At 41.5% G+C, this 15,348-nt stretch overlaps 1 protein-coding gene across 1 annotated transcript in view; it reads right to left on the bottom strand.

Moving 5' to 3' along the window:
• IFT140 (intraflagellar transport 140) overlaps positions 1–14,787 on the bottom strand; it is a 56,570-nt gene extending 41,783 nt beyond the window's left edge. The window contains exons 1-12 of the mRNA XM_030460135.1: positions 14,709–14,787; positions 12,747–12,922; positions 11,337–11,558; positions 10,799–10,920; positions 10,005–10,147; positions 8,451–8,626; positions 7,311–7,402; positions 6,135–6,241; positions 5,182–5,327; positions 2,064–2,267; positions 1,653–1,725; positions 563–654 (exon numbers count right to left, since the gene is read on the bottom strand). Of these exons, the coding sequence (XP_030315995.1) occupies positions 563–654; positions 1,653–1,725; positions 2,064–2,267; positions 5,182–5,327; positions 6,135–6,241; positions 7,311–7,402; positions 8,451–8,626; positions 10,005–10,147; positions 10,799–10,920; positions 11,337–11,558; positions 12,747–12,893 (1,524 nt within the window). The 5' untranslated portion in view covers positions 12,894–12,922; positions 14,709–14,787. The remainder of the gene's footprint in view (positions 1–562; positions 655–1,652; positions 1,726–2,063; positions 2,268–5,181; positions 5,328–6,134; positions 6,242–7,310; positions 7,403–8,450; positions 8,627–10,004; positions 10,148–10,798; positions 10,921–11,336; positions 11,559–12,746; positions 12,923–14,708) is intronic.
• Positions 14,788–15,348: the final 561 nt, after the last annotated feature.

Below are 15,348 nucleotides of genomic sequence, written 5' to 3'. Positions count from 1 at the left end.
CAGCCTGTGACCTCACCCCACCACACTGGCCAGACCATGGCACTCAGTGCCACATCCATTCCACCTTCCTCATGTTGAGGTGGAACTTCCCGTGCTTTAATCCATCCTCATCCTATCACAGAGCACAACTGAGAAGAGCTTGTCCCTTCCTTCTTGAGGCCCAGACTTCATAGATTTATACACATTCATGAGATCCCTCTCAGTCTTCTCCTCGCCAGACTAAAAAGCCCCAGGTCTCTCAGCCTTTCTTCATCAGGCAGGTGTTCCAGTCCCTTCATCATCCTCACAGTCCTCTGTTGGACTCTCTCCAGTAAATCCCAGTCCCTCTTCAACTGGGGAGCCCAGAGCTGGATGCAGCATTTGAGATGAGGTCTCACCAGGGCAGAGTACAGGGGGAGAATTACATCCCTAGACCTGCTGGCCACACTATTCCTGACACAAGCCAGGATGCCATTGGCCTTCCAGGGCCACCTAGGCACACAGCATGGAGTTACTGTGGCCAACACCATTCCTCAAAACCAGTAAGGCTGATTTGGCACTTGATGGTCTCACCAGTCCTTACCTGCCGAGTGCGGACCTGGACCTGATAGGGCTCAACTGTGTACAGATTTTCTCCATGCACAGAAAGAACTGGAGAGTCACAAAGAAAAGAGCCTGGAACAATCACAATAAAGTCATCGTTTCAATAAATTGATCATTTGAAAAAGGGAAATAAAATTTAAAGAAGGTAATTTTGACTTGAAGCATTCAATGTCCACTATCTTGCACCAAATCCATTTTTCAGTCTGTCATTCTCTACTGGTTCCCAAACTCTTTGGTGTTGCAGCCTTTATCCACTCTGCCACTACACTTAGCAGCTGAGACTCCAACTGAAAACGTGTGTTTTGATGGACACTCTGTCCATCAGAACAAGTTGGAGAGGAAGGGGAACAAGTTGATACACACTACCAGGTTAAGAGAATTCACTCCTTCTCCCATTGAAGAGTGACAGGAACCTCTGCCAGAAGAGAAGGGTTCTTAAATAAATTCACAAGTATTGTAGACTGTTGGGACCTTGGTGGTAACAGCACACTGATTCAGCATGGGGAAGTTATTTAATAAATGAGTAAGACACTTCTCAGAAAAGACTTGATGGCTCTTAAAAGACCAAACTCTCAAGATTTTGGATGGGAATGATGGAATTCTGCATAACCTGTTTCTCAAGGCAGAAATATTTAGGGAGAACCAATCATAGAAAAAAAGTTAATTTACTTGACTTAGCTGTAAATTCATCAATTTACAGAACAAATTTTCCTGACAGCTGGGACTAAAACCCACTCCTCAGTTCCTATGTAAGTGCCATGAAAGATTTATTGCACTTTCTCCCACACAAAATAGAAAAGCCTTCAATAGCAATCATCATGACCTGTCTGGAGAAGGCAGCAGGAGCTATGGCTACAAAAGAAGGAAAAAAATTCTGTTCTTCACCAACTGCTGGAATCACTTAAAGGATAAAAAGAAGCAGCCTTATATCTTCACATCATGTTTTGAGCAAGGTGGTCCTATATGATATGCTAGCTCTGGGGATTTCTTTCAAGCCTAGGTATGACAGAACATGTAACTCTGGAGGAAGAGAACCACTCCAAATCTAATTAGAGTGTTCTCAGTCCTACCTGCATTTCTGAAGGTATCTCCTGAGCACTCAAAGACAGTAACTTGCTTCCCATTCCAGAATACTACTGCATCCTAAAACAACCCAAAAAGCAAAAGAATATATACATTCAGTTTCTCTTGAGTCATACAGGAATTCATGCAGTAACACAGCAAGACCTTCCACACAATAGCCACCACTTAAAAGCCACCACTGGATTGAAAGGCTTTTGTTCAGGACCCAGAAAAATACTGAGTCATTGTGCTACCTAAAAAATCAGCTCTACCACAGCATCACTGCTACCTTCACAGCAATACTTTCATAACACAATCAAGTGTCAAAGAAGGGTTATCTTTAAGACTTAGAAAGCTTGGTCTCCATACATCAATGGCACAAATAAATGAAAAAAAAAATCAAACCAAAACAAACTAACCTGGGTAGCAAAGACTCCATTAACATTCATGTCAAGGTGAAGGCTGTGTGTGGCTCCTGTGCTGAAGACTGTCACATTAAACAGGTTGGGAGACACCTGCACAACTGCCACTTGCTGATGAAAATGTGAGGACATGGCCTGTTCACTGAGGATCACCACAGAGCTGATATTGTTCACTGCCAACAGGTTTTTTCGGGAGCCCCACTATACACAATGGGAAAAAAAAAAAAAAAAAAAAGGACAACACATTATTTCATCTAAGATCTTGAGATCTTGAAAAGTCACAGCAATGTCCCATCCAAGACAGATGACAGAATAAACATTTTTATACATATCTAAAGCCCTACTGCTTAAATACACCTATAGTCAACAACTAGGAATTACAGACTAAATCTATTTTGCTTGTAACACAGCTAACTCAGACCCCCTTGGACTAAACAGAGGAGTTGTTTTTAAATTAAACCCACTTTTCTTTCCTAAGACATTATTTTACCACCTTACATTTACTACTGCAAGAACATGTGGTATATTTAAAGGGCTCAGTAATGCTGGGATCTGTAAAAGCAAGTTGCATGCACAGCTTCCCTTCTGATCATCATATTCTTTTCTGCAGTTCAATAGCCCTTCCAGTCCACAGAGGTCAAATTCCCTATGCACAGAAAAGGGGTACAAAAGTACACTTCTCTCCTTCTGGAAAAATCTCCATGTTTCAGCTGACCCAAACTGCCACTGGAAGCTGTAACTAAACGTGGGGGTGCAGGGGTGCTGTGTCCAGTTCTGGAGTCCTCAACATAAAAAGGACACAGAGCTCCTGGAACATGTCCAGAGGAGCCACTCAAATGCTCAGAGGGCTGAGCACCTCCCTGGGAAGCCAGGCTGAGGGATTGGGCTTGTTCAGCCTGGAGAAGAGGAGGCTCCCAGGTGAGCTCAGAGCAACCTTCCAATATCTGAAGGGGCTACAAGAAAGCTGGGGGAGGGCTTTGGACATGGGGGTGTAGGGAGAGGACGAGGGGAAATGGTTTAAAACTTGAAGAGGGGAGATTTAGGTTGGACATCAGGAGGAAATTCTTTGCTGTGAAGGTGGTGAGATGCTGGAACAGGTTGCTACTGCCAGGTTTTCTTTTTAAGGGTTCTTTGTTACAATTAACTAGATACTACACTGCAAAACAGATGAGCTGAAGTGCATTTCCCATTCTGAAGCCCCCAGATCAGGTTGAAAAAAGGAGGTTGGCAAGGAGTCAAATGAAGCTTTTGCTGCCCTATCACCTCAGCATGGTACATGGATTTCTATTTCAAGTTTTTCATGGTAATATAGGAAAACTCTTATAAGGGAATAATCAAAAGATTCCACAAGTAACTACTGTTTGAATATTTTACAAAATATTGTTTTGGAATGCAGAGATTGCAACAATAAAAAAAATAATCTAGATTTCCCATAATTAAAGGCAGCTTTATAGCATGAGGTAAAAACAGTGATTGTTGACAATTGTTTGGCAATGCTTTTGTTTGTGCTAACAAACATTGGGAACAAGGTGCTATTTCTGGACAGGGCTCCATATCCTGTTATCTGGAAAATGCTTGAATAGTCAAGCTGACACAAACACCTATATCTCTTCCCTTCCCTCAACTTATGAGCAGATGTATGATATACTAATGGCACACACCATTTCCTACATCCTGGACTTTTTGTTACAGAAGCATCCTAACAAAAAATTTGGGCTCTTGACTTTAATAGTACTCAGATCTTGATTTTGTAATTAGGACTCTGAGACAGACCCTTGCTATATGTTAACCAAGAACAAACTAATTCTGGTAATTTTTAAATACTTCCCATTCTTATATGAAAAGAGAAGAAAAGAAAACACAAAATTAATTTGTCTTGAAAGGCATCAGGTATTTTTGCTTGATTTTCATTCCTTCCAAAACCTAATGGGTATTGTTTCCTCTTACTAAGAACAGCAATAGAATAATTAAGTTATAACAGAAGTCTAAAGTGAAAAAAGTCCCTGGCAGTGTCTTGGGACAGGTTGGATGGGGCTTGGAGCAACCTGGGCAGGTGGGAGGTGTCCCTGCCCATGGCAAGGGGTAGGAACTGGGTGAGCTTTAAGGTCCCTTCCAACCCAAACCATTCTATGATTCTAGGATTCTGTACAGTTTACAGTTGTAACAGCCAGCATTTCTCTCTGGTATGTATCAGAACGTTAATCATATAGAATGAAACTATTTAAGCTGACTGTGAAAATGAAAATATTTTAAATAAATAAAAATGTTGAACCATGACACTTAGGCAATGGGTTAAAAATGTTATAATGCTATGTATTATCATAACCTTCAGCATTAAAAATACTGCAGAGGGTAGCAGGAATGTTTTAAACAATTAGTTCTGCAGATCTGTAAGGGCAACCTTATAATCTACATCTAGCCTGACATTGTCACACATAAAATGATCTCCTAGCAAACAAGAAATATTTTCAGACCAAAAAGCAGCTGAAAGCATTATTTTGTGTATAGAAATACAGTATTCCTTCATTAATGGCACATCTCAAAGATTATTGGTGAGAAGATCTATTTACCTGTAAATATTGTGGGATTTTTTTGCAACTACCAGTTACGAGCAAATTTTACATTCAGAAAGTGGCTAAAAATGAGAAATTTCTACAAATATAACTCTGTATATAGTCAGATTATTTTTTTTACTTGCAATTTAAAGAAATTTGTCAATTTGGTATTTCTGACAACCTATCTTTTCCAGAAAATAATTTCAGGGTACAGAATCCAAACGTTTTATCAGTGAGATTTACAATGCAGGGATGTCTGGATTTAAAGGATGCCATGACTGCTAAATCTCCCAGAGATGTATTTGCATTTCAGTGTCACCTCGCTGAGCATTTCAAACCTGTCTGTGACAGAGTAGCTACAAACAGGTGCTATTTCTGCCCATTTCAACTTTACCTTACTTGACCTTGAAGGTTTCTCCTCCTTCTACTGAAAGACAAGGCACTGCTGGCACAGACAGCTGTCAAATATTAATCATGTTCATCTGTTTCACAGAGATGATCTATTCATGCAGTGTTTGTGCAGTATTACTGCCGTGCAAGGAAATTCTTTCCTCTCTTACCTTTATCTGAGTGACATTGCCTTCAAGTTCTGTAGATGCCTGGAGCTTCCACCTCTCCTCACCCTCCAAAGCCCACATGCTCTGCTCAGATCCTGCTCTCATCCACATAGCTATTCTCCCTTTGTTAGTACCAGCTGCTAGGAGACCTGCCATGCACAAACCATTCCATGTCTTAAACTTCAGAAAAACAAACCCACATTATACAAAGAAGCAGGCAGCCTAGCTCCTGTTCTAAGGTACTGAGAAGCCTTCTTCTAGCAGCATGCATTTATTTGCCTTCCTGCAACCCAGCATCCTGGTCCTACCCTAGAGAAACTTTCTGGAGAAACAAGAGGAGAAGTTTTCCATGGCAAGGCCCATTTTCTATGCTACCAGATGAACTTATCTTTTAAAGTTATCAGACAGTGACTTCATTTTAACTATTTCTTTTTGAATAACTGGTTTTGCAGTCACCATGGGCAAGTCACCACTAAAAACCATTCTGGCTGACACTTGCTATATACCTAAGCTGCTAAACAAGGTGATGGACAGGAGTATCTCTAGAAAATATCAGTTTTAAGGACCTCATGTCCACACCATGCATGTTTGGTGAGTTCTGCCTTGTACTCTAGTATTGAGCTCTAGTATTGGTTTGTAGACTGAATGCCTGTAACATGTAGGAGTGCATTAGGTGTACTCCAGGAGGATTTGTACCACCTCAGTGTCATCAAAGGGAACCCAGCTTGTGTGCCAGGAGAAACTTCCACACTGAGACCAAGCATGGAGAGTATCCAGTGATCTCACTGTGCCTTCACAGGCACACCCCCGAGCTGAACTAAAATGCATCTCCAGCACATGCTGCTACAGAAGCCTTCATAACTAGACAAACCTACTGACATCACTGCATGACACTGAAGGATATGGTATGACAAGGTTTAGGGTCCAGAGATCCCACCTGCCATGTTATTTCTCACCTTTAGCACTGCAGTAAGAAACACAGTTAATACATTCTCCCCTCTCAAAGCCAAACTGCACATCTGTAGAGAGCACATAGTTCTCATTTCGGTCCAAATCCCAGAACCTAAGGTACACAAAACAAGAGTGGTAACAATGCTTTTCCTCCCAGGTGTCTTGATAAACAGAGTCAACAGCATGCTGTACATGGCATTAATTTGTTATTTCCATAATGCCCATAGCATTCAATTTTTAAAATTAAAATTGCCAGCAGCTGCCTATGGAATGTGAATCTCTTAACTCTCTCCTTCCTTTTCCTTTGACTTTTTCATCTGCAGCATGCTTTGTGATACTCTTCCATGAAGGAATCAGAAGCAAACCCAGATTTAACAAAAACCAAACAAACACAGCTTTAACAAAACAAAACAAAAGAAGTGAGGTTTGGTTGCAGTTTTCCTCCCTTCTTCTGCTTCCTCATCTATTTTAAAGATACTCCTTAGTTAACCAGAAATCCTTTGGATTCCAGCTTTTTTTCTAGAACTAAACATAATCAACCATATTCTGTCTTGATACTTGGTCTTTATCACATTGCTACAGAATTAACAAATGATCTGATACGAGCAGATAAAGTCTCTAGAAAGTGAATTACTCATGTTAATAGAACACACACACACACACACACACATCCCCCCCAGTAACAGCAAACAGGCAGAGCAAGCCATAGTAACTAGGAAAAAAATTATTTTTTTTTTAAAAGATGTAAAAGGTAAAACCTACAGAACATGGTACCATAGCTGCATGGCAAGGTAACATACTTAGTTTAAGCCAGACAATGACAATGGAAAGAACACTAAATTTGCTATCATTTTGATGCAAAACCCTAAATAGATATATTTTCAGAAGAAATCAATAGCAGCACTCCATAAAGGCACAGATTTGGCTAGTACTGCCTAAAATAGTTAGAGAGAAAGAATACATAAAGAATGATGCATGGAATTAGTTTTTTGCCCTCAAGGAAACAGATTTTCCATTTCATTTCTGCTTATTTTGAGAAATTAAATCAGAAGACACAGGGAGTTTTTTCACTATTGATAGAAAAAACCCCCATTCAGTAAAATATTCAGTGCCTTGCAAATCAGAAGCCTTTCAGCTTCTTTTCATGGGCAGCCAGAACAGCTTAGAAACAGGATTCTTACCTGATGACTGTCTCACCCAGTGCTGTAACAACAAGGCTATGGTCTATTAAGGTGATGTCTGCAGAATGACCTATCTTGCCACTCAACTTCACCTGTTAACCACAAGTCAATAAATACATTTACAGAAGGTAGTAGCAATGCACTGGAAGACAGAAAGCAACTGATTAGCCTAATTTAGTTAAAATATTAAAATACACAACTAACTAGATCTGTCTGCCAGGTCAGATAAATGAACATTACAAATAAAGTATATTTCTCACAGGCAGTGATCACCACTAAATGCATTGAGTATATAATGTATAATTTTGATAAAGGAAACCTTGTAGTCAGTTAATTTTTTCTCTTGATCTTCTCTTAGAACTTAATAAATATCGCTTTAAAATGTGATACACCCATCTTATTTCTTGTCAAAAATAAGTAATGATTAACAAGTGGGCACTCCTGTAACATTTAAGTGCCAAGACTTTTTCTGTCTTGGGGAGGTGAAGGTCTAGGTTTCCTCCTCCCAGGCAGTATTCTCCAGCAGTATGGTATTTCATTTCAGCCAAATTTGGTTTTTGTCTCCATCCAATAATCTTTTGATTACTACATTATTTTTGGTGATCCTGTGGCTTGTGGACTGTTATTTTTTGAAAGATTCCTCAGCTTTGCAGCTGTGAGGAACAATTCCTCCATGTGAGAGCTAAACCATCTTTCAGATTCCCTGACAATGACAATATTACCAAGAGGAGGTACTGCTGCTACTAATCTGAAAGACTATCTGAGCAACTCATGATAATAAAACCAAGGATGCAGATTATCAACTCTAAGACATTTTAACAAATATTTGATTATACTGGAATTTTTGATTCTTCTGTAATTCACTAAGATGAGGTAAATGAAGCATGAAGGATTAGCATAGGGTCAAAATGAAAGAAACTAACTAAAAAACCAAGAAGGCAAGGTGAAACCATCTTTCCAGGCTCAATAACACATCACTCAATTCTACTGGTACCTGAGCATGTATTTGCTCATTAAGTTATCAGCTGAGAAACAAAATAAGAGTTGATTGGTGAACAAAAAGATGAAAATCAAAAAACCTAAATAATACTTATAAAGATTATAAACATGGCAAGTTCACCCAGTAGTCCTGACTCTTACCTTCATGAGCTCTTCTGCCTCTCCTTCCAGAGTAAGTGCATGCAAGGAGAGCTGCAGGTTCCCTGTTATTACAACCAAAAGGTCTCTTTTCTCCACTAACAGAAGCTTTTGGATCATGCTGTCAGTGGACAACACCTGGCTTGTCTTTCCTTCCTCATTCACATAATGCACAGAACCTGTAGTACATATAAACAAGGTAAAGATTTCAGTTCCATTTTTTTGCTATAAAGTTGCCACTTTCTATCTTAATAAAATATTCCTCAAGTGTTGGAAAGGTAAAAAAATTATTTTGTCTTCCAGCTCATCTCAGGATAGAGACTGTGATAGGTGACCAAAGCAATAAACCAAAACTCATAGGAAAGTGGATCCAAAATACTTATGCCCAAATCATCACAGCCAGTGAGGCTACTCAGAGAAAAGGCCCGTGTCATTTGTTCAGATTTGTGAAATCTGAGAAGTTTGAAAGAAAGGCCGAAAAAAAAAGAGGTGAAGGCAGCGGCTTGCAGGAGGCAGAGCCTGCCCGCAGATGGAGCTCTGTACCAACAACAGCTCTGCCAGCGAGGCTCCAGCAGGCACAGCCGCTCAAAGATTCTCTCCTTGAACGTTTCAGAAGGGCCCTGTACCCTTTTTTCAATTCAAATGGTTCAGATTTCGGAAAAAACCTTGTACCTCGAGAGATGAACTGGAAGTACAGCCCACTGCTGTACACGGCAAACCTCCAGCTGCACAGGGCCAACCCTGCAAGACAGAGCAGCTGTACTGGTGTAACTGGTGTGTCTCATCCCTGAGGATGGTAAACACTGAACCAGACTTAAGCTGACTACAGCTGGGTTTTGGAGCAGTCAGCCAGAGGCTCACACACTCGAATCACCTATTAGAAACCTGTTCATTACAATGCTCGTCACACAGGCTCCTGTCTGAAGAGTTAGCAGGTTAGAGAGATAGAAAACAATGTGACAACAGCTGGGGTAGAAAAAAAAAATGAGCTGGAAGCAAACAAGTACACAGAGCAGTAAAAAGGAAAAACAAACGGCAGGAAAGAAACAGTATTAAGAGGAAAACTAACACAACAAACAGATTTTTTTTCCTTAGCAGGAAGCCTCATTTCTAAGCATGAAAGAAAAATTAAATTAGTAATTCAAAAGGATGTTCTAACAGCATTTGCCTATTTCTAGGAAAAAAACCAGTAACACATGCACTATTCTGAAGCTTTGCACGAATTAATGACAACTTATTTTATTTACACTTATGTGTTAGAGGTCACTTTTCTTACACACACTTCTTTGGCAACCTGACTAATCCAATGCCTGTGGTGTCCTTTTGGAAACAACTCACCCAGGAGCTGCTAAGACTTTAACAGTTTTATTCATTTCTTCTGACCAAACATTCTTCAAATCCTCAGAATGCTCTCTCATGTTGCATACATGAACATGAGGATATATGGCTATACACCAGATATTGGGTATATAAAAACAGGACTACTGTGCACAGAGCTATTTTGAAGCATTAAGGAGACAAAATTGTAGCAGACTGGAAAAGTGGTTTTGCTCTTACCATCTGTCAAAGTGATAAAGAAGGACAGTCCTTCCTGTAGTCCCATTTTCAGAGGTTTTCCTTTTCCAGCCTTTCTCCAGTCAAACATATCCAAGGCCTTCTCATCACCACCCACAGCTCCTTTTGCCAGCTGCACAAAGTCCCTGCAAACAGAGATACTCAATTTCCATCTCCTTACACAACAGAGTACTCACCATCTTGAAGGATGGATAAGCAGATAATAAGCCATATTGTAAAGAGAAAATAAAGATGTTTCATATGCTGACTGGCAAATTCAAAAAGACCCAAAGGAAAATGTTAAGACTAGTCTCCATTTGCATGGTTTCACCTTTTTTTTGCATAAACAAAACAATTTTTACAGAAATGTGAAACATTAGTAGTGGCATAAAAAAGGAATTTTTTTTTTTTTACCTCAGTTGTTTCCTATTTCTTGCTTGGAGAGGAAAGAAATAAAAAATGTTTAACAACTGATTTGTAATGTCACTAATCTTGCCAATAATTTCATGGATAATTGTGCTTCCAGTGTGGTTTCTGCTTTTCACAGTCAGCAACATAGCCAGTTAGAAGAATCAAAGGAAGGATTCAACAACAGAGATAAAGACAAAAGGAGATGATCTGTTGCTGCATACAAGACACAATTAGCCAGCTACTAGAGTAGGAGAAGAACCTGGAAATAAAGGATAGTAAAGAGAAAAGCCTTTTTAATAAAAGGTTTGTTTACGAGTAGGATTTTCTTTTTGTGGAACAAAAGACGTGCTCGGTCCAGCAGTGCTCTGATGAGGCACAAAACTTACTCGCCAGGAGGGGGCGGTCGAAAGACACAGAGAGACAAACATTTTCCATACTGTCGTTTCAGCAGGGCAGGACTCAGCACTCTGCCTTGCTGGTCCACTCGCCATATAACCAAGAGGCCATGCTAAAAAAAAAAACAAAAAAACCCCACCAGTTAACTCGTAACACTTTGCCCACAATGAGAATCCAGCGTCCAGCTACTCGATGCACATTTTCATTTCTGAAAAGAAACACCTTTCCTTTCATTTAGTTGACACAGAAATATGCTACTCTGCAAGCAGCATATGCAAAAGTTCAGCACATGCTGAGATTAGGCAAACTTTTAGTTCAATTGGTAAAACAGCAATGAGTGCTGTTGAAATAGTTAAAACACTGAGATTTTGTTTTATTCCTTAATAGTTTTAATTTGTACTTAAAGAGAAGAAACCTATCTCCTCCACAACCCTCCTTTCTCCCAACAATCTATTCCATAATCCTCTCCCAAGCCTTGCAACACTTGTGTTCCACATCAAACACACCTATGGCATTTCAGCTACTCACCCCATCCCCAGACACGAGGCAGGTACCACTTGTACTCCAGTTCAGGACTGTGATTCTGGTGTCATGGCTTGCTGGTGCAGTGTGGTGCTCCTTGTCTTGCTTGTTAAGTATCACAATCTCTCCTGTCTCCCAGCCTACTGCAAGAATGGGTTTGGAAGGGTGCCAGGAAAGTGATGTGACCTGAAAGCTTCTCTCCAGGTGTGCATCAGACACATGTTCTCCCTGCAAGGAGAAATAAAGTGCAAACTCATTACAATGGGAACTCAGTAGAAGGATGCAGCTAAACCTTCAGATTTGCTCCCAGTCAACAAGTTCTTTCCCTGTGATAAAGGACTGGGATGTAATAGAGCTACCTGCAAGAGGTATCAAGTGGCCACACAAATTTTCTTTTACAGCTACTTCATGTGTGCTTAAAGATGTGCAGTACATCCACTTGAAAACTGTTAATGAAAAAATGGCAGTGCTAAGTGATTGCCTTGCTCTGCTTTTCCAAGCTGCTCTTCCCCCACAATATACATGAGCAGCTCTCACTGAGTATCAAGCTTTTACTCTTGCATGAAGGATAAGAAGGCTTCCAGAACACTTCAAGATTAATAAAGTACCTCACTGAGGACACAGGATAATCAGATCCTAAAGGTAGCCCCTCTTTTGTGCATGGCTTGTAATAATATTTCAGGCAGATCATGTAACTTCTGTGTTTATTATTTGGATGATAATTTCCCATAATACACTTTGAAAATAATACATTTTATAGGCTACTCATATTTACAGGCTTCAATGTTTCCAGTAAGTCTGCTCCTAGATAGCTTCAAGGACCATTCTAGATAATTTCTAGTACTAAACAGCACGTTTTTTCCTGAAAATAATGAAAAGCTAAGTCCTGCACAAGCCTCTTGTGTAAACCTTTGAATATGCAATGGAAATGTCTGCGGGCAAAAACTATGCTAGGAAACAACCTACTCAAATGGAACTGGTTGAGTCTAGCAAATGAGCTCAGTCTCAAGGTGCAGGAATTATTTTTTTTTTCCTCTACATTTCTTAGTAGATTTTATATATGAGAGATGAAAAAAAAAAGCAACTACACCTGTCTATTTTACTTTTAAGCCTGAAATTCTTATACTAAAGAAGGAAAATCCAAGTTGGAAACCATCACAAACAAGACTGAGAAGCTGTAAAATATTAAATTTCAGTGGAAAGATCAATTTAATTTATGGCAGCATTTTTATAAAATAGATGTAATCAGTAGCTGAGGAATCCAACATGTTCAGCACAGGACATGGGTAGTAATCAAAAATTAGAGGGAAGGATTCAAGGAGCACAAGTAAGGCTGCAGATACAAATAAAAAACCCACAAAGTTTCAAACCAGCCAAATGGTATCAAGCCCAAAAGCCAAGCTGCAGATTATTCACCTTTTCCAGGTAGATATCCACACAGCCCCCACAGGCTGTGCTGATGGAACCAACAGCCAGGAGTGGATGAAGTGGGTGCCATTCTATATGAGAGGGGGAAGCAACTGAATCAGGAGCTTCTGTTCGATGATCCACATACACAGCCATAACACCAACAGGTGTCACAGCCTGCAAACCTGCACAAGGAAAACAAACATTTCCAACTGGTATGCTTAGTTATATAATATAGGTACACTATGTAGATGTCCAATATTATATATAATACATCTACCCTATAGAAATACTGAATATGCTTTAAAATGGGGAAAAAATAAAGCTACAGCAGCATCTTGTTAACACACTACACAGATATAAAAAGGTCAAAGCTGTATTTTTTAAACAATTAGGAGAAATACTGAGTGCTGTAGTCTACAGATACATGGTGCAAACCACTCAGCAGTGGTCTGGCTGGCTTATTTCAGAGGACTCTGAAATAATTCAGGATTTGCCAGAAAGTTACTGCCAGTACTTCAGATCCAAAGCTGTCAATTAACATAGACAGAGCAATTCTGTGTTGGAAAGTCTCATACCTGAGCTTTCAAAATAAGTTTTAACAGTTGTCACCACTGACATTAGGCAAGATTAGGTTAAGCCATGCTATCTGTTACTTTTGAACCATTATCTACACTTGAAAATCCTCAGTAAGTGCTGATATTCCAAGGAAAAGAACCTGAGCTGTGTGTCAGGAATGAGGGAAGTCATTAAGAAGCTTTAAAATCTTGCATACAAAGATGGTAATGGGGGATTTGTGTTGTGTTCTCATTTGGCCCAGCACAAGCTAGGTCTGGCCCAGGCCTCATACACCCATACTGACTTGGCCCCCTGCTCAGGATGCCAGTTTTTTTGGGCAAATCAAGTCCTATTTCAGCATCTTTCAGCTTAGAGGTCATCTACCACCAACACAGGGAGCAATGCAAATCAATAACTAGCCACTATCTCAGAGCAGGAGCAAAGGATTGTGTCTGTCTACACCCAGCAACACAGACAAGTGTCTGTCTGTGTCACAAGTCAGTAATTTTATGAGAAGGGGAAGATTATCCTTTGATATGGGGTGATTTCCCTCCAAACAGACCTCTCAAATCCTTCCTTACAAGTTGAGAGACTATTAAACTAAACTGCAAACCAAATAGGTTTTATTTGTTTGGTTGAATTTTCTGGTATTTAGGCAGGTAATGTCAAGATTCTTCGTGCTACAAATGACAGCAACAAGCCAGAACACATGCAAATGTTTCAAGACCAAAAAACCAAACCCACAGTTTTATGCTCTGTCTGACAAAACTGTCAGCACGTTCAGCATCTAAGGGAGACTGATTATGGTTAGGTTTGCTGTTCTTCTGGAAATGCTGCTGGCCACAAGCTGACCAGAAAGCCCATCACAAAACACATTCATAAAACAGTTTTTCTGTATGCATTGCCATGATGTTTCCCTGACACGACTTGGCAGCTACCTATGCAAAAGCATACTTTTCCTCATAATCCCTACCTGTAAGAAAAGTGCTAACTTTTAAATCTTAAAATGCTTAAGATGACTCCAGAAAAATATCACAATACAGTTATGCTACAAAACGATGGCTAATGACTCAATACTAATTTTCACTGGCTGGTAAAACAGGAAAAGCGATTAGGAAAAATCTGACTAAATCCTGACGCCGCACAGAAGGAGGTGAAGTGAGAAAACAGGCCGGGGTAAGTCCAGCCCGCTCCTCCAGCATTTCTTCTGGCCCAAGCCTACGCGGGTCGCCTCGGCCGCGCCGCCACTGGCCCGCACAGCACGAGGGGCTCCGGGAGCCCGGCACAGCCCGTCCAGGGCGGCTGCCACCGCTCGGTCACGGGGAAAAGGCGGTCCACACCGTCCGCCCCTGCTCGGGGCACCGCAGGCAGCGGCCCGGCCTCCCCGGAGCCTCGGGCTTTACCGCCACCCACCTCGCTCTCGCAGGCCGGGTCCAAACCGACCGAGAAGCGGCCGGCCAGGTCGCTGCGGGCTCCCGGTGCCTTCGCTCGAGCCGCCGCCACCCGCCTGCCCGCTCTGACCGGCCGGCAGCCCCGCAGCGCGGTGCCGGCGCGGAAGGCCGCGCTCCCTCCACGATGCTTTGCGTTACCCCTGGCAACGGAGAGCGCCTCAGCACCCAATTCCCGCCCTGCATCCGGAGAGTCACGGAAAGAGACGGAGAGTGACGGAAAGAGCCGGGCAGCGACGGAAAGCGCCGAGTGCAGCCGAGCCCTCAGCGTCCCGGGCGCTCCGCTATGGCTGTCCGGAGCCCCCGAACGGCTCCTGGCAGATCCGCTGCCATCAGCCCAAGGCCGGGAGCCGCGGGGGGCTGCTCCTGAGGGCCCAGCACCCCGTCCCACAGCCAAAACCTCCGGGCACGGAGCAGCAGAACTTAAGCCATGTCTCCTGTAGCTTTTCCATCACGTTCTAATTATGTTTTGCCTTGCAAGGCATCAGCATCAGTCACTCATGGCATCTCTCAGTGGGTTCTTGGACAGACATCATCACTGCCTCACTCAGGAGCTCCCAGCACAGAGCCAATAATTCATTTCGTGGCTCTCCCTAGCCGAGTAT

The sequence above is a fragment of the Calypte anna genome, chromosome 14 (genome assembly GCF_003957555.1).
Source record: "Calypte anna isolate BGI_N300 chromosome 14, bCalAnn1_v1.p, whole genome shotgun sequence".
Taxonomy (NCBI): Eukaryota; Metazoa; Chordata; class Aves; order Apodiformes; family Trochilidae; genus Calypte; species Calypte anna.
Note: the sequence above shows the minus strand (reverse complement) of the source record. Positions and strands in the feature narration are given on the sequence as shown.